We start from the raw sequence: 20,130 nt of genomic DNA on the forward strand, positions 1-20,130 counted from the left end.
GTGTTCCTTGTTCTTCATGATGCTCTCTGCGCTTTTAACGGACCTCTGAGACTATCACAGTGCAGGTGCATTTATACGGAGACTTGATTACACACAGGTGGATTGTATTTATCATCATTAGTCATTTAGGTCAACATTGGATCATTCAGAGATCCTCACTGAACTTCTGGAGAGAGTTTGCTGCACTGAAAGTAAAGGGGCTGAATAATTTTGCACGCACAATTTTTCAGTTTTTGATTTGTTAAAAAAGTTTGAAATATCCAATAAATGTCGTTCCACTTCATGATTGTGTCCCACTTGTTGTTGATTCTTCACAAAAAAATACAGTTTTATATCTTTATGTTTGAAGCCTGAAATGTGGCAAAAGGTCGCAAAGTTCAAGGGGGCCGAATACTTTCGCAAGGCACTGTATAACTATCAGATTAGGTGGGGGACAGGCAATCTGAAATCCCCATCACCCACTGAATCACTTGCCATTTTAGCAGATACATTTTTTTTTAGCATGTAAAATGTTAATATTTAGCTTTAGAAATGAGCTTTGACTTAGCCAATTAATATAACACATATATTTATCTGTGATGAAGTCTGATTGGCCAAGCTTCAGATAAATCACTCCCACTTGAGTCCAGTTGCAGAAGAAGGTGTGGTTTAGTTAGGTTATTTTCATAACGTATTATGGCTATAACAGTCCGTACTTTCTTTGTGCAGTCACAAAACCTATTTCAATGTTCCTTGTTGTTCCTTGCATACCAAAATTGACATGCTAATAACTTCAGATCTATTGAATGCTCAAAAATATCTGAAATTCATGACTCAAAGTGAGAGACAGCATAATTACACAATTATTAATTTGTTATCATGGATATCAGAAATACTCTTTGGAACTCTGTGTCCTTTGGAAAAAGTACAATATAAGGTATATGTCATTTTTTTTGCAGCTTTTCACTTTAGCAATCCGGTCCCTTGGTATCACCCAGGGCCTACACTCTGCAACATCTCTTTGTCGTGCTAACGTAAAGGGCCTCCCATTGATTGGGAACCATTTGGGGCAGCCTCCACCGAGGATAATTCCTTTGACATTCAAACTGTGGCCATTTGACGGCTGGGTTCTTTCTTAGCTGGGTGTCTTCCTGGATGACGTGAAGCCATTGAAGAAGAATGGGGATATTTCTCCCCCATGGAGAGTTGTCTCCTATGAATTGAGGAGTTTTATTGTCACATTCAGTGGACAGGTTTAGTGAAATGTGTTGTTTTATGGGGTCAGCCATGGTAGTAGGGGGCCCCTGGAGCAAATTAGGGTTAAGTGCCTTGCTCAAGGGCACATCAACAGATTTTTCACCTTGTTGGCTCGGTTACTGGCCTAACGCTCTTAACCGCTAGGTTACTTGCTGCCCTAGTAGAGTGCCTCAATCCTGTGTTGACTGTAGATGTTGATTGGAAGAAGGTGTCCTTCCTAGTCAGACGGTGTGGACGAGGTCGTGGGGGGGGGGGGTGACTCTGCTCTAACGCCTCAATCAGATCGACAGCGTCATTGCGTTTTGGTACACCAGCTTTGGATTTTGGCCCCTTCTCAAAAGTGAAGGGTTTTGACCTTTTGAAACTTTATGGAGGAGAGCTCTTCTCCCGCTCCAACCGAGTGCAGCTTGCAAAATTATTGCTGTCCTTCTTGTGAAATTACAACTTTACCCTGTTCATGTACAAATGACCAATGCACTGACGACTGTTTAAAGCAAAACTACCAAAGCTATTTCTTATGGTGAACACGCCAATCGAAAAGCCCCAATCAGCAGTTAGATGCGAGTTGCGTCCACTCCGATCGCCTAGCCTACACAACTTCACTGGTAAAACACAATTTTCTACACTGCATTTGGTAACAATGACTGAGCAAATTACATTGGATGTCACCCAACTAATAAAGCCTATGATTTGACATTGCGAAAGCCATTTTACAAGCATTTGAATGCGGAAGGTGCTGCACAGATGTACAAATATTAGATCAGGGATATGCCTACCTCTCGTTGGCACGAGCAGCTATGCTCTGTGCGCACAGCTGTTAACTGACTTCAAGATCAGTGACTGTCATGCACATTTACATGCTTAATTAAATTTGGCTAATGGGTGAGATTATGCATAAATTCAGTCACAAAAGATTATAAGTATTTTCAGGGGGGGTACAATTAAATGAGTGAAACATTTTAGTGAACTGGCGGTTCATAATGTTTGAATTATTTTTCTGATGACGCATGCAACTTTTGGATTGGTTTGGGCTCCCGTGGACCCGGCACACTCCTATCTTAAACGATCCAAATCGGTAAATCGTTACAATCCCTAACAATAATCCTTTTAGAGAAGTAGGTCTTTTAGCTACCATATCGCAATCATTCCCAGTCTTTTCAGCAAGGACAAGGGATTGTATGTTTCATGATTAGTGACTCATGGTGTAATTGTAACAGCATACAAGAACTCAAGTCCTTTTGTTCACCTGACCTATAATTCCTCACAATCAAATGCCGACCGTATTATCTCCCAAGAGAATTATCCTCTGTTAATGTCACAGCTGTGTATATCCCCCCTCAAGCCATTACCACGGCCCTCGATGAACCTCCCTGGACTTTATGCAAACTGGATACCATATATCCTATGGCTGCATTTATTGTAGCGGGGGACTTTAACAAAGCAAATTTGAGAACAAGGCTACCTACATTCTATCAGCAAACTCTGAATCACTGCTACTCTTTCTTCCGCGATGCAGACAAGGACCTCCCCCGCCCTCCTTTTGGCAAATCTGACAACGACTCCAATTTGTTCCTTCCTATAGGCATAAAATCAAACAGGATGTACCCGTGTTAAGTAATATTCAACGCTGGTCTGACCAATCGGAATCAATAAGACATTTAAACGTGTTAAACCTCGCAAGGCTGCCAGCCCAGAAAGCATCCCTAGTCGCGTCCTCCGAGCATGCTCAGACCAGCTGGCTGGTATGTTTACGTAAATATTCCATCTCTCCCTGTCCCAGTCTGCTGTCTCCACATGCTTAAAGATGGCCACAATTGTTCCTGTACCCAAGAAGGCAAAGGTAACTGCACTAAATTACTATCGCCCCGTAGCACTCACATCTGTCATCTTGAAGTGCTTAGACCCACTTCAATTTGCTTACCTCCCCAATAGGTCCACAGACGATGCAATCGCCATAACACTGCCCAATCCCATCTGGACAAGAGGAATACCTATGTAAGAATGCTGTTCATTGACTATAGCTCAGCATTCAACACCATAGTACCCTTAAAGCTCATCATTAAGCTAGAGGCCCTGGGTCTCAATCCCGCCCTGTGCAATTGGGTCCTGTACTTCCTGACGGGCCGCCCCCAGGTGGTGATGGTAGGGAACAATACGTCTTCTTTGCTGATCCTCAACACTGGGGCCCCACAAGGGTGCGTGCTCAGCCCCCTCCTGTACTCCCTGTTCACCCATGACTGCGTGACCATGCCCTCATCCAACTCAATCAAGTTTGCAGACGAAACAACAGTAGTAGGCTTGATTACCAATAACGACGAGAAAGCCTACAGGGAGGTGGTAAGGGCACTCGGAGTGTGGTGTCAGCAAAACAACCTCTCACTCAACGTCAACAAAACAAAGGAGATGATCGTGGACTTCAGGAAACAGCAGAGGGAGCACTCTGAGTACACATCACGGACAAACTGAAGTGTTCCACCCACACAGACAGTGTGGTGAAGAAGGCGCAACACCGTCTCTTCAACTTCATGAGGCTGAAGAAATTTGGCTTGTCATCTAAAACCCTCACAAACTTTTACAGATGCACAATGAGAGCATCCTGTCGGGCTCCATCACGGCCTGGTATGGCAACTGCACAGCCCACAACCGCAAAGCTCTCCAGAAGGTGGTGCGGTTTGCACAACGATTCACCGGAGGCAAACTACCGGCCCTCCAGGACACCTACAACACCCGATGTCACAGGAAGGCCAAAAAGATAATCAAGGACAACAACCACCCGAGCCACTGCCTGTTCACCCCGCTACCATCCAGATGGTGAGGTCAGCACAGGTGTATCAAAGCTGGGGCCGAGAGAATGAAAAACAGCTTCTATCTCAAGGCCATCAGACTGTTGAACAGCCATCCCTAACACAGTGAGGCTGCCGCCTACATACAGACGTTAAATCATTGGCCACTTTAATAATTGGTTCACTAGTCACTTTAATATTGTTTACATATCTTGCATTACTCATCTCATATCTATATACTGTATTTTATACCATCTATTGCATCTTGCCTATGTCGCTCTGTCATTGCTCATCCATATATTTATAGATAGATATATGTTCTTATTCCATTCCTTTACTTAGAGTTGTCTTTATTAGGTATTTGTTGTGGAATTGTTAGATTACATGTTAGATATTGCTGCACTGTCGGTACTAAAAGCACAAGCATTTCGCTACACTCGGAAGAACATCTGCTAACCATGTGTATGCTACCAATTAAATTTGATTTGATTTGAACACATGATTATTTAAAGTCCCCGTATCCTACACAGGCAGCCCTTACTTCAATTCACAAAATGTGTATTTATTTTTTTGTCTTTGTCTTCCAAGAAGGGTTTCAAGTTGGTGATACTGGACGAGGCCGATACTATGACCCGGGATGCCCAGAATGCATTGCGGCGAGGTAACCATCTGCTTTGATGTGCTCACCTGCTGTGTACCAACTGGCCAAATGAGCTGCCTGCCAGCTATCCAGTCATTTCCAGTCATTCTCACTGATTAAAAGATGTGCTTACTGTAACATGAGATAAGACGACAAACATGAGACGACAAACAAAATGTTGAATGCATTTAGAAGGGGGATACTGCATATTACCCTGTTATTACTGCTAATGATTTACAATATGAATGTGCTGCAATTGCTTGTAATAGATCCCACTGATTTAACAGCGGGTTAATATTTTGTATTTTACATTTTTATGAGGTTATGTCCGCTGATCTTCAGAACATTGACATCCATTTCTCCCTTCCTCTCTCTCCTCTTGCTTCCTCTCCATTATCGATCTCCTCCCCCTCTACCTCGCTCTTCCACTCCTACAGTCATTGAGAAGTACACAGAGAACACGCATTCTGCCTGATCTATAACTCCAGATGCACCAGGTTCCGTCCTGTCTCAGGACCAGATGATCCCCAGGCTGGAGTATGTTATCCAACAGGAGAGGTGAGGGGGTCTAGAGAGGCCCGAGGGTATCTGGAGGGGCAGGCTTTTAGTGTCCCAGAAAGACACTGTGCTGGGTTTTATTCTTGCCTTTTAATCAGAGGCGTGTCTGATCTTGTCCCCGCAGCATTGATATAACTCCAGATGGAATAAAAGCTATTGTGACCCTATCATCGGGAGACATGAGAAGATCACTCAGCGTACTGCAGGTACGGAAAAACCTATTACCAGTGTGTAGCTAAATGTAGTCAATTGCATCACAGTGTTCAGTTTTTATTGCTGATCAAAATGAATGAATGTATTAACTAGTGCTGGTCACCAATATGGAATATCGATATTAGTAGCATTTTTTCGATTTCATGTTGATGTATCAGTTTGTAAAAAATACATTGCAACTGTGTGAATGTTCACTTTTCTGTAAAGTCTAGACTTCTGCTTGTGGATTGCCCATTGGGACAGGTGTCAATGTTCTGGTAGCATAAACCTGCCTAACCAGTTTGAATACAATGGGAAGCCCACAGTTGATGGCCCATCAGCAGGCAATTAAATATGCTAATTCAAGAACCTGCCTTGTGAGAGGGTTTTCTGCATAAAGGAACAGTCATTTATACTTTTTTTACAGAACAGTGAAGGTTAAAGCTAGAATCCTTAATTTCAAAATATCAAAGCGCCTCCCCGCCTCTGTTTTGGTAAAAAGCTGAGGGATGGGCCTGGATAAATGTAACCACTGTCAAATTCGTAGACCGAGCTGCCTACGGGTGCAACATTTGAGTTTTAATCATGTTTTGAGGCTATACTGTTTTTATTTACATTGTTTACAAACATTGGAGTAAAACAAGCTGATATTTTGGTTTCTGATGGGGTATGATAGTTGAACTAAGCTCATGAGGTATTTATGTTATATTCTCCAAGAATCAATGGGTATATATCATTAATGTATAAGTCCAAAAATGGATATAGCAACTAAGGATTATAGCTTTAAAGACGTCCTCCAGAGATTTTTTTAATGTTCTTGTTGAAAAGCGATATCTTAAATAATGTACACATTAAAGGTAAAACAATATGTTTTGAGCAGAATAGTGTTTTTTTTTTTAGACATAACTGCAAACTTTTAAGGAGTAAGGCATTCAAGGAGTTAATGTCATCGGCCTCCCACTTGCTTGAGGAACAATAGAGGACAAAATAGGAAAGGCCTACCCACTGGTGTCAGATCATACCTGGACCACCTATTGAGATGTACCTTTTGTTAAGTAAATTGGGTGTTTAATGAGGTCAAAAGGAGACTGGAGTAGGACCTCAAATCAAATCAAATCAAGTTGTTGTCAAGTTGGTTGTTGATCATTGCTAGACAGCCATTTTCAAGTCTTGCCATAGATATTCAAGCCCATTTTATGTCAAACTGTAACTAGGCTACTCTGGGACATCGTCTTGGTAAGCAACTCCAGTGTATATTTGGCCTTGTGTTTTAGGTTGTTGTCCTACTCAAAGGTGATTTTATTTTTTCCCAGTATCTGTTGGAAAGCAGACTGAACCAGGTTTTCCGTTAGGATTTTCCCTGTGCTTAGCTCTATTCCATTTATTTTTATCCTCAAACTCCCTAGTCCTTGATGATGACAAGCATACCCATAACATGATGCAGCCCACACCGTGCTTGAAAATATGAAGAGTGGTACTCAGTGATGTGTTGTGTTGGATTTGTCCCAAACATAATACTTTGTATTCAGGACATAAAGTACATTTCTTTGCCACATTTTTTTGTTGGATTTAAGTGGCTTATTGCAAACAGGATGCATGTTTTTTAATTTTTTTTATTCTGTACAGGCTTATTTCTTTTCACACTGTCAATTGGATTAGTATTTTGGAGTAACTACAATGTTAACCCATGCTTAGTTTTATCCTATTACTGCCATGTAATTGTTTAAAGTCACCATTGGCCTAATGGTGAAGTCTCTGAGCAGTTTCCTTCCTCTCCGGCAACTGAGATAGGAAGGATTCCTGTATCTTTGTAGTGACTGGGTGTATTGGTATCCAAAGTATTATTAATAATGTCTGCTTTTTTTCTTCTTTTTTTTTACCCATCTTCCAATACTTTGCAAGGCATTGAACAACCTCCCTGGTCTTTGTGGTTAAATCTTTGTTTGAAATTCCCTGCTCGACTAAGGGACCGTACAGATACCTTTTTTTATGAGGTAATCGTTCAAAAAACATGTTAAACACTATTTTTGCACACAGTGAGTCCATGCAACTTATTATGACTTGTTAAGCACACTTCTACTCGTAAATGTATTTAGACTTGTCATAACCAAGGGGTTGAATACTTAAGACATATCATTTTTTTTATTTTAAATGAATTAGTAAACATTTCCAAAAACATAATTACACTTTATGGGGTATTGTGTAGGACAGTGACACAAAATCTCAATTTAATACATTTTTAATTCAGGTTGTAACATAACAAAATGTAGAAAAGGTCCAGGGGTGTGAATACTTTCTGAAGGCAATGTATATTGTCATGTTATATTTGTTAGATCTACCATATTCTAAACAGACACAGTATATGAGAGAAGACCTACCAGGCCAGAATTTGATACTATCTGCACTGTGACTAGATAGATGTTTTCTTGGTCTGGTGTCCTGAGAGACCCCTCGCTGTTGCCATGACTATCAGTGTTTTCACGGTAGGAGGAATGGCTTGCCCTCGGTAGTGTGGTACGCACCACTACTGCTACGATTTTGCATTGAAATGACCAATATAGCGAGATTTAGTTTTTTATGATTATGAATAATTGTCTTATTTCTGAGGTTATGTATTTCTGTTCTTACGTAACTATCTTGGCAGATTCATCAGGCCTTACCATAGAGGACTTTATAGTTATTTATAATTCTCGTCAATTTTATGATACACTTCTGTAGGGTATATTAAAGAGGTGTCCCTCGATATATAAAGAGGCAATGGTGATAATGTGATAAGTGGTTTGGTTATTAGTTATGAAATATACGGGGCACCGTCCATAATCTTGAGGCTATGGAAAAAATGTGGTCTTAAATTAATCTTTTATCAATTATCATCCAACTTTCTGAAGACATCGTAAATACTTTTGAACTGTTTGGTACCAGAACTTGTAAACACGCAACATCTACTAACAGATAAAACTAAAAAATGATGCAAACTGTAAAATGATGCAGAATAAAATAATGGGGTTTCCTGAGTGGAAAACAGGAATGGGAGAGCTACATGTAAGTCAGCGCTAAAGCAGCACAGATGCAACACTTGGCAAAAGGTGTAGGCAGAGGCATACATTTGAAAGAGAATGGCTCGTCTGTGGTACATCATACATTTATTTTATTTGAACCTTTATTTTAACTAGGCAAGTCAGGTAAGAACAAATTCTTATTTACAATGACTGTCTACCCCTGACCAAACCCTAACCCGGACAACGCTGGGCCAATTGTGTGCCGCCCTATGGGACTCTAGGCTTGTGATACAGCCTAGAATCGAACCAGGGTCTGTAGTGACGCCTCTAGCACTGAGATGCAATGCCTTAGACCGCTGCGCCACTCGGGAGCCCAGATGATGATCTAGTGATCTATTAGCATTTTCACTGTAGCAGTCCGGTCCCTAAAAAGTGCAGTACATTAATCAATACACAAAATCATAAGATTAGGCCTACAGTTTAACACCAATGCATTTGAGGAAAGTAAGGCAATCCACGTGTATACTTATTCATCTGTGTTGAAGTCTGATTGGCCAAGCTTCAGATCACTCACTCACTCACTCACTTGAGTCCAGGTGTGAAAGAAGGTGTGGTTTAGTTAGGTTCTGTTCATATATATATATATATATATATATATATTATGTCCATAACGGTCTGTACCTTCTTTGTGCAGTCACAAAATCTATTTAAATTTCATGTAATTTCCTTGTGGTTGACATGGCAATAACTTAATATTCATGATTGCTTGAAAATATCTGAAATTCATTACACAAAGTGAAAGACATACAGAATTACAGTCAGTAATTTGTTACGATGGCTATCAGAAATAATAGTTTGTCTGTCTTTTCATTGTAGTCGTCCAGTCCTTTGGTATTACCCAGGGTCTTCACTCTGCTACGTCTCTTCATTGTGCAAACGTAAAGGACCTACTATTGATTGAGAACCATTTGGGGCAGACTCCACCGAAGCTAATTCCTTTGACATTCAAACTGTGGCCATTTGACGGCAGGGTTCTTTCTTAGCTGGGTGTCTTCCTTGATGAAGTGAAGCCATTGAAGAAGAATGGGGATCTTTCTCCCCATGGAGAGGTGTCTCCTGTGACTTAAGGAGATTGGTTGATGCCTCAGCCCTGTCTTGATTGTAGATTTAACATATTTTGATTGGAATAAGGTGTCCTTCCTGGTCAGGCAAGGACGGTGTGTGTGTGTGGGGGGGGGGGGGGGGGTCAGACCGACAGCGCCATTGCGTTTTGGTACACCAGAAGTACATTCATCTCCAGCAGAACACTGTGTTTGCCTTACAGCATTGCGTTGCAGAGGCAGTTGCAGTGCGTTCTATGTGTGTGTGTGTGCCTTCGGAAAGTATTCAGACCCCTTAACTTTTCCACATTTTGTTACGTTACAGCCTTATTCGAAAATTGATTTAAAAAAAAAAACATTTTCCTCATCAATCCACACACAATACCCCATAACGACAAAGCGAAAACTGTTTTTTAGAAATGTGTGCAAATTTATGGGGGAAAAAACACCTTATTTACACAAGTATTCCGGCCCTTTGCTATGAGACACGAAATTTAGCTCAGGTGTATCCTATTTCCAGTGATCATCCTTGAGCTGTTTCTAGAACTTGATTGGAGTCCACCTGTGGAAAATTCAATTGATTGGACATGACTTGGAAAGGCACACACCTGTCTATATAAGGTCCCTCAGTTGATGAAACCAAGATTGAACTCTTTGGCCTAAATAGCAAGCATCACTTCTGGAGGAAACCTGGAACCATCCCTATGGTGAAGCATGGTGGTGGCAGCATCATGCTGTGGGGAGGTTTTTCAGCAGCAGACTGGGAGCAAAGTACAGAAAGAGAAAACCTGCTCCAGAGGGCTCAGGACCTCAGACTGGGGTGAAGGTTCACCTTCCAGCAGGACAACGACCCTAAGCACAGGCAAAACAGCCAAGGCAAAACAGAAGTGGCTTCGGGACATGACCTTGAGTGACCCAGCCAGAGCCCGGACTTGAACCCAATCAAACGTCTCTGGAGAGACCTGAAAATAGCTGTGCATCAACGCTCCAACCTGACAGCTTGAGAGGATCTTCAGAGAAGAATGGGAGAAACTCCCCAATTAAAGGTGTGCCAAGCTTGTAGGGTCATACCCAAGAAGACTCAATGCTGTAATCGCTGCCAAAGGTGATTCAACAAAGTACCGAGTAAAGGGTTTTGAATACTTATGTAAATATAATATTTCTGTTTTTTATTTGTAATAAATTAGATACAATTTCAAAACCTGTTTTTTCTTTAGTCATTTATGGGGTATTGTGTGTAGATGAGGGGGGAAATATAATTGTATCAATTTAAAAATAAGGCTGTAACGTAACAATGTGGAAAAAGTAATGTGGTCTGAATACTTTCTGAAGGTATCCAAGGTATGCATTGAATTGCATGTGTGCATTTCCCAAAACACATGCGACTGTCTGCACACGTGTGGTAGATACATTAATTCAGTATAGTTGCATAGCTACTAGGGCTGTTACAATATCAGTATCGTAATATTTTTTTTCATGGGAAACCATGAAGCAGACCTAATTATTTGGTACTTTAAAAACCTATGGAAAATGTTGTGTGCTATAACTTAGAAAATAAATAAATATGACTCCAAAAAAACAGCCCAACTCTAGGGCTGTTTTCCTGAAGAAGTTAAATCCACTTTTTTTTGTTTCCTTGCCATGATACTAACGAGTTTCGAGATACTGGTATCATCCCGGCTGAATGTTCCGCATCATCGATGCTGTCGGTCTGAGGTGTAGGATCAATGCGTGACGTTGCTACACCTGTTAATTTTACAATGCAATGTTTTGAGGTATTTGAAACACTTCTTTGGTATAAATTAACCATGTATTTTGGTTTCTTACAGTGGACTTTCATCCTGTTTTTCGGATGGGTTTGCTTATCAAGTTGGCAGATATTGAGTAAGTGCTTATGTATCTTCAGTATGGCTGTTGCTTATATACCCAACAATTTGTAAGTCGCTTTGTAACACAGCGTCCGTTAAATGTGAATTAGGATGACTACTATGTTACACTTTTTTGATAATGTGTTTTGTTCTTATAGGTACCGGCTGGCCTCGGGACTCAACGAGAAGACCCAGTTGGGAGAGAGATTTGGGTCAATGATGCCACCCAGACCAGTGGTCCACAAACAGTCACAACCATCTAGTACAGTGCTTCCCAAACTGTGCCTCCCCCCCAAATAATTTTTTATTTATTTTTAAGGAACTCAGTGCAGCTTTCAACTTACTCTTAAAAATTGTAATAGTAGAACGCACAAGAACGCAATTTCAAAAATGGGTAGTGCATCATCAGTTTTCCTCTTGTTGTTTCAGTCATTGCATACCTTAGAGCTATTTATAACTTTTCAGAAATATCAATGTCAGCTAATGTTTTTTAAGCCCATAGATTTTGTTGTAATGTTTGAGACTCAAATAACATAAATACACATTAGACATGGCAACATTTTATTGAATTCCAAGAAAATGATTGAAAACGGCAACATTTTCTCTGCACCCCTTCACAAAAAGTTTGAATTGCAGGAAAAAAAGCTTTAAACTTGCCACATGTTCTCTCCAACAAGAGGGGTGTGAACAGTTTGTGTCATGAACAGTGCTTGTGCCCACAGAACTAGTCGTGGCGGAAACGCGGGAGGGGGCGGATGTTCCCCATTGCTGGAAGGGGGGCCTGAGTGAAAAAGTTAAGGAACCCCTGATCTAGTACACATTGGTCACCTACCAAGTTCTTGGAGAGCTACGGGTGTGCATGATTTTGTTCCAGCCCATCTTTAACACACCTGATACAATTAATACATTGCTGGTCGAGACCATGGTTACTTGAGTCAGGTGTGTTAGTGTTGAGCTGGGACAAAAGGCCTGCGTACCCTGTTCACTAAAATATAACATTTATCAATGAAAGCGACAGGGGAGAGAACTCTTGAGACTAACGTCATAAAGACACACTTGTGTTGTCCCCGTTTGCTCAATATTCCTTTATGTCCATTAAGTTTAATTTGTGTTTAATAAAATTGTAATTAGTGTATTTTTTAGACTGTCATGGAATTATGATTTAATAGACCAATTTACACTACAAAATGTATATTTACTCTCAGCAAAATTACACAAATGTCACTTTACATACTATAATATATCCGTAGCACAAAATATAGATCTAGTAACTTCCATTTTTTTGGGGGCAATTTATGTAAATTTGTTAAAGTTCATCTGTATAATCACTAGCTAATTGCATCCAGGTGAATTTCCATTTTGACATCCTGAGATTTCCTTGGACAAATAGCTGATCAGACATGACTGATTTTGTGTGAACCACAAAGTATCCACTCCACTCAAGGTCCTAAAAAGTCCCATCATTTCATTTAGACAACATTCCCACCAACTCTTTATGCATTTGTAAACGAGGCAAATAATAAGCTCTCCTCCTTTGACTGTTCCATCATTAGCCAGTCAATACATCCATCAACTCAAATGCATTACAAATGGAGTCCAGAAACATTCCCTCCACCCATTCCAAAAGTCACTATTCCTCCTCATCCGAGGAGCGGTCAGATCGTGCTTCTGAGTGGTCCGGGATGTCTCTGTAGGTGAGGAACTCCAGGATCCTGCGTGGTATGGGGAGGGCCTCCACCTGGTGTGTGGAGACTGAGTGGCGCAGGACGGAGCGGCACAGGTGGCACAGACTGGGCACTGACCTGGGAACCATCCAAAACCTCACGTGGCCATCTCTGGTCCTGCAACAATAACACACAGGGTATTAGCCCATTTGTTTGCCTCGTTTTAACCTTCCTACATGGATATGCTAACTAAATAAGAACCATTTCTAAAAAGACAAACTGCAACAAAACTGGGTGTCGTGTCCAAAATCTGTCTTGCCCACTACTTACTTAAACTGCATACTGTGTACTAATCATACTAAATACTATTTAGAACGTAAGGTTTAGTATGTAGTAAGCAACTAATATCAGCATACTTGGCTCATCCTAATTAGAATGCGTCATCTAATGCGCAATTGCGTTCCTTCCCAACATTAGTTTATTTTGGTACAGCGCGTCCCCTCGGCTGATTATAAGTTGTTGTCAGACTAGGGTTGCAAAGCTACTGGTAATTTACTATAGTAATCTTTGGTAATTAACATATATTTTTTGGCAATCTATCGTAACTTTGGTAATTTATACTTGAATAACTTTTAAAACTGTATTCATATATGATTCATTTTTCATATCTGTGTCCATATTGTCCATGAGTTTCTAGTAGATAGACCATATGGTTCAAGAGAAAATCGCCTAATTAATGAAAAAAGCATCGACCTAACAATGGCATTATCATTTAACTCTGGAACTCTTCTAACTATTGACTTTTTTCACAACTGCCACCAGTTTGATGCCAAAACAGTGTACTGAATACAAAGACAGTAAAATAAATGTGTAAAAAAAATGTTTTTTTATGTATATATATATATAATTACAGACACCTGTAATAATCTGAAGTACTCAAAAGGGCCACTAGATGTCTTGTGGTATATTATTTAAAATCCTTGAAAGACACCAAAATTCTAGTAGTTTACTGGTAAACTTTGAAAGTTTCCAGTAATATACCCATGTCAGACACACATGGGTCTCAAAAGACGATTCCCTTAATAGTGTGCAGCGAACTGGATGAAAATTCCAAATGAGTATGACATCCTGGCATTTAAAGCACACTAAACCTATAAAACTAAAAAATTCTGCATACCTAAAATGCCTAGTATTTAGAAAACGCAAGTACAGTTATTCGGATACGGCCAGTATCTTAGAGGTGCATCTGAATTAGCTTTCTTTCCTTGTTTCCTGATCCCCATCTGCACTGCTATGAGAGACAGGTGAAGGCAAATTCCTGGGACCGTATTCACAAAGCCCTCTGGAAATTGCTTTCAACAGTCTCACATCAGTGTAAAATAAGGGGGTATTGTCTTCCCCATCTCTACAATGTTATTAACTCTACCCTTATAATTCATAGTTGATTATATCCAGGCCTGACGGCTTGGATGCATCTAAAATGAGTTAGTGGTCCAAACACACCAAGACAATCATGAAGAGGGCAGGACAACACCTTTTCCCCCTCAAGAGACTGAAAAGATTTGGCATGGGTACCCAGATCCTCAAAAACTTCTACAGCTGCACCATTGAGAGCATCCTGACCGGTTGCATCGCCGCCTGGTATGGCAACTGCTCGGCATCTGACCGTAAGTCTCTACACAGGGTAGTAAGGTACTACTCAGTACATCACTGGGGCCAAGCATCCTGCCATCCAGGACCTATATACTAGGCGGTGTCAGAGGAAAGACCAACAAAAATGGTGAAAGACTCCAGTCACCCAAGTCATAGACTGTTCTCTCTGCTACTGCATGGCAAGCAGTACCGGAACACCAAGTCTATGACCAAAAGGCTCCTTAACAGCTTCTACCCCCAAGCCATAAGACTGCTGAACAATGAATCAAATGGCCACCCAGACTATTTACATTGACCCCTCCATTTGTTTTTACACTGCTGCTACTCACTGTTTATTATCTATGCATAGTCACTTTACCCCTACCTACATGTTCAAAATTACCTTGACTAACCTGTACCCCTGCACATTGACTTGGTACCGGTACCCCTTGTATATAGCCTTGTTATTGTTATTTTATTGTTACTTTTTATTATTTTTTACTTTAGTTTATTTGGTAAATATCTTTCTTGAACTGTTTGTTGGTTTGTTTTTGTTGGTTAAGGGCTTGTAAGTAAGCATTTCACGGTAAGGTCTACCTGTTGTATTCGGCGCATGCGACAAATAAAGTTTGATTTGATTTGTAGGAGGCTCATGTTTGTATCAAGTTATTCTAATGAGAATGAGCCAGTAAAGTAAATCTACCCTGTGGCTACGACTCCCCCTTGTGGATGGAAGTTGCAGCACAGCCCATTGGAGGTACGGTCCTCCTTGGTCTGCATCACCATACCCCTCTGTCCTGGCTCCCACATCTGGAGGGCTCTGTGAAACACATGAAACAGAAGGCCTAGCACTTTCTCTTTTAAATTTGTTGAGAAGGGTGCAAAGCTCTTAACTAAACTCTTACCTGTCTTCAGTAACAATGGCCAGTTGCAAACCCTCGGGGGAGAATCTCAATGATGAGATTTGGTTCTGTCCATACATCTCAGAGCAATCCCTATTGGAAATAAAAAGCAACAATGTGTCAACTAATGCACCACACATATCACCATTATCCTGCTACACATATCAAATCATTATCCACACAGATGTACATTAGAGAAGACAATTTCTGTGCAGTGTAGGGATCCCACAGATCGATCCACCAACGGGAACCACTGAAGGCTGCAGTGGCAAGCAGTGCCCCATCGGGAGAGAAGTCACAGGAAGCTAACAGGTAGAATGTCTTGTGGTTGATCCCCGTTAAGTTCCTGATGAAAGTGTATGACCGCAGGCTCCATAGACACACCATCTGGTAAAATAAAAACACTTTTATAGCCTTTTCATACTACCATGCTGAGTCAAACCAAACTCAGAAATTTCCTTTTCAGCACGGTGTCAGCAACTATTGTGGTTCTCTCGGAGAAGTGGTTCTCTGCTGAGGGGCAACTCACTCTGTCAAACCTGCCGACCGATGCGATCATGCTGCAGTCTGGTGAGACACTACAGCAGCTGACCCAGTCCTTGTGGCCAGAGAGGACATGTGGCTCCTTTTCACCTATGGAGGGCAGAGAAAAAGATACCGTATATAGAAGTTTAAGGTAAATTCCATATGCAATAAAAATTAACATGAAATTCAGCATTGAAGAAGATGAGAGAAATGTCCTTTTGGGGAATGATTTTTATATGTATAACAATAGCTGACCTTTCTGGGTTAGATCCCATATCCTTAAGGTTTTGTCTCGAGAGGATGATACAAGGGTGAGCTTTTCGTTGGGAGTGAAGACCAGGTCCCTTGCAATACCCTCATGTCCTTTGAGGTCAAACCGAGGCTGACCTGAAAATGTAATCAGGGCACTGTGAGTTGCACGTTAACATTAGAGACTTGGCATCATGTGGTCAATAAATGAAATAGAGCAGTGTCCTAAGTTGCATATCCCACCAGTTTCAACATCCCATATCTTGATCACTCCATTCTCTAAGCCAGTTGCCAGAAGCAGTCTGGATGATTCTCTCTCACGGGATGCTGCTTTTTCTCCAGGTGCTGGTGTCTTTGATGGACGTGGTCCAAACGCCAGCCCCCACACTGTCTGACCACAGTTCAGGGTCTTGTCCTGTCTGTTGCTCTCTAGGGCAATCTCAACCCTATTGACCCTATATGGACAAGCATTGACAGTAAACAAATGAAGAATAAAACTCAAGAGTTGCTGATGAATAACATCAAGACCTTCAAATGAGGAAGGAGAGGAAGCAAGGAAGAATATTTGGAAGGAAGGAAGAATGGAAGGAAGGAGGAATATTTACAGGCCTATAGTCTTTAAAGGCTCGACATACTTATCATGCCGAAGCGGCCAGGCAATCACCCACACAATCCCGTGTCCCATGGACCATGCAAACCAGGATCCATCTGGAGAGAAATCAACGCTCCACGTCTCGCAGCCAGCGCGCCCCTCCAGCGATGGAGGGTGGGCGGATTTCAATTCCAATATCAGCCCATCGGAAGCTGTGAGAGGCGAGAAGTTAGAATAGAAAAAATGTCTGTTGTTGGACTACCACAATACAGTGCATTTGAGTGAATATTCCACATGAACTCAGCAAAAAAAGAAAAGTCCCTTTTTCAGGACCCTGTCTTTCAAAGATAATTCGTAAAAATCCAAATAGCTTCACAGATCTTCATTGTAAAGGGTTTAAACACTGTTTCCCATGCTTCAATGAACCATAAACAATTCATTAACATGCATCTGATGGACGGTCATTAAGACACTAACAGCTTAGACGGTAGGAAATTAAGGTCACAGTTATGAAAAATTAGGACACTAAAGAGGCCTTTCACTGACTCTGAAAAACACCAAAAGAAAGATGCCCAGGGTCCCTGCTCATCTGCGTGAACGTGCCTTAGGCATGCTGCATGCTGCATGAGGACTGCAGATGTGGCCACGGCAATAAATTGCATTGTCTGTACTGTGAGACGCCTAAGACAGCGCTACAGGACGGACAATCGATTGCACGTGTAACAACACCTGCACAGGATCGGTACATCCGAACATCACACCTGCGGGACAGGTACAGGATGGCAACAACTGCCCGAGTTACACCAGGAACGCACAATCCCTCCATCAGTGCTCAGACTGTCCGCAATAGGCTGAGAGAGGCTGGACTGAGGGCTTGTAGGTCTGTTGTAAGGCCTGTTGTAAAGGCAGGTCCTCACCAGACATCACCGGCAACAACGCTTGGAGGTGGAGGGTCCGTCATGGTCTGGGAAGGTGTGTCACAGCATCATCAGACTGAGTTTGTTGTCAAACGCTGTGCGTTACAGGGAAGACATCCTCCTCCCTCATGTGGTATCCTTCTTGAGGGCTCATCCTGACATGACCCTCCAGCATGACAATGCCACCAGCCATACTGCTCGTTCTGTGCGTGATTTCCTGCAAGACAGGAATGTCAGTGTTCTGCCATGGCCAGCGAAGAGCTCGGATCTCAATCCCATTGAGCACGTCTGGGACCTGTTGGATCGGAGGGTGAGGGCTAGGGCCATTTCCCCCAGAAATTTCCGGGAACTTGCAGGTGCCTTGGTGGAGGAGTGGGGTAACATTTCACAGCAAGAACTGGCAAATCTGGTGCAGTCCATGAGGAGGAGATGCACTGCAGTACTTAATGCAGCTGGTGGCCACACCAGATACTGACTGTTACTTTTGATTTTTACCCCCCTTTGTTCAGGGACACATTATTCCATTTCTGTTAGTCACATGTCTGTGGAACTTGTTCAGTTTATGTCTCAGTTGTTGAATCTTGTTATGTTCATACAAATATTTACACATGTTCAGTTTGCTAAAATAAATGCAGTTGACAGTGAGAGGATGTTTCGTTTTTTGCTGAGTATATTTGTTAGTGCACCAGCTGTTCAGTTGGCAATTTTTCCCTTTCCTTTCTCCCAACTTCTACATGGGATTGACTGTTTCTGAAAGCTATAAAGGAAACAAAAACATAAGGTGTGTTAACAGGGTGTTGGGTCCCTATGAGCCGCCAGAACAGCCTTGGCATAGATTCTACAAGTGTCTGGAACTCTATTGGTAGAGACCAGCAAATCAGCTCCAAGTGATTTTAATTTTGGAAATCTGTTCCAAAGTATTCCCACCCATAATACAGAGATATATGTGATCATATACACATGAAAGCAATGTTTGAAATTATTGTTTTAGTTAAACGTTATATCTGTGTGGGCTTCTTGCGGTCAATTTGCAGTCTACAAACTATTGGTAATTATGTCCGTCTCCTGACCATCCGCTCAAAGAGAAAATCGTCCCGCAGCTGAATCTAGTTTTACATCGTTTTCATGCTCATCAAATCATTAATTGACCACCACTTGTGCCCTTTGAATGGGGTCATTGTCATCCTGGAAGAAACCACTCCCACCAGGATAGAAATGATTAATCATAGGTTGAAGGTATCAGTATGGCTGTGTATGTATTTATTGGCGTTTACCTTGCCCTCAGTGGACCTAAACCATGCCAGCAAAATGCACCCCACAACATAACAGAGCCGCCAGAACCCTAATTTACTCAAGTGTTTCCTTTATTTTGGCAGTTACCTGTATATTGTTTTATTATAGTCCTATAAATAAAATGGAACGTACCTGGCCGTATGCGCCGAATGTTGTCTTTCAATGAACACATTTTTGCAAATTTTAGATGTTGACGGAAGCAGGTTATCACATTCTTGATCGGGTTACTGTCTATACTTCCTGATTATCTAACAATGACGTCTAGTCAATAATCCCATGTTCAAATGCCATATTCCGAGAGAAAAATAGAGCGCATACTGTATATTCGGAACGCTAAATGACGTGATATAGCCAAATAGTGTTTTTTTAAGATTTAGGTAGAGAAATGTAAGTCAAAGAAGAATTCATCTGATTTCCTGTACAGTAAAATTCCATCCCTCCAATGCGATATGATTGGCTACCTTGCCACACGTGCCCTTGTTTTCTATTAAGTAACATCGACTCGTCATGGGCTTGTTTGATCTATTGATCTCATTCACAGGGACATGTCCGCCCCACATTTTGAAATTGCATTTTTGTCCCCACCAGTTTTATCATTGTAATGTCATACAAAATAGGGCACCGTGGACTTTAGGACCATGCGGACGCCTCGGGACGTCGGGTAGGCTGTTTGGAGTGTTTATCCAACTGGATACAAAAAATAATTATGTTCCCACCACTTCTTAAACTTAAACTAAAGTTGCACCCCTGCTCATTACAACTTGTAAATTGCATACGTTGTTCATTAATAAAAAGAGAGAGCAAAACAGTGTACAAAACATTAGGAACACCTGCTCTTTCCATGAAATAGACCGCTCAAACTTAACTCTGGATCTCGAAGCCAGCTCCTCTTCATTTTTTCATTGTTCCCCTCTAATCAGGGATTTATTTAGACCTGGGACAACAGGTGTGTGCAATTCATTATCAGGTAGAACAGAAAA

The 20,130-nt window shown here is 41.4% G+C and overlaps 1 protein-coding gene and 1 long non-coding RNA gene across 2 annotated transcripts; one reads left to right on the forward strand and one right to left on the reverse strand.

The window, feature by feature from the left end:
- Positions 1-4,580: 4,580 nt before the first annotated feature.
- On the forward strand, positions 4,581-12,564 carry LOC139411193 (uncharacterized). Its single transcript, XR_011634575.1, has 5 exons — positions 4,581-4,680; positions 5,097-5,217; positions 5,342-5,423; positions 11,338-11,392; positions 11,535-12,564. It is a non-coding gene; the product is annotated as an uncharacterized lncRNA (long non-coding RNA).
- LOC139411192 (WD repeat and SOCS box containing 2) lies at positions 11,921-19,614 on the reverse strand. The gene is made up of 9 exons (XM_071157121.1): positions 19,283-19,614; positions 16,984-17,152; positions 16,592-16,803; positions 16,355-16,486; positions 16,104-16,207; positions 15,765-15,961; positions 15,578-15,667; positions 15,376-15,492; positions 11,921-13,217 (listed from the first exon to the last, which is right to left on the reverse strand). Exons 1-9 carry the CDS (start codon positions 19,320-19,322, stop codon positions 13,007-13,009), a joined length of 1,272 nt encoding a protein of 423 aa, XP_071013222.1. The 5' UTR covers positions 19,323-19,614; the 3' UTR covers positions 11,921-13,006.
- Positions 19,615-20,130: the final 516 nt, after the last annotated feature.

This window comes from Oncorhynchus clarkii, chromosome 6 (assembly GCF_045791955.1).
Source record: "Oncorhynchus clarkii lewisi isolate Uvic-CL-2024 chromosome 6, UVic_Ocla_1.0, whole genome shotgun sequence".
Taxonomy (NCBI): Eukaryota; Metazoa; Chordata; class Actinopteri; order Salmoniformes; family Salmonidae; genus Oncorhynchus; species Oncorhynchus clarkii.

Excerpts from the sequence above, each read along its gene's own strand:
- LOC139411192 (XM_071157121.1), bottom strand. The coding sequence starts at position 19,322 with ATGTGTTCATTGAAAGACAACATTCGGCGCATACGGCCAG. Across the intron at positions 16,487-16,591 it reads GATATGGGATGTTGAAACTG|GTCAGCCTCGGTTTGACCTC; the intron begins GTGGGATATGCA and ends TTACATTTTCAG. Across the intron at positions 13,218-15,375 it reads GGGGGAGTCGTAGCCACAGG|GACCAGAGATGGCCACGTGA; the intron begins GTAGATTTACTT and ends TTATTGTTGCAG.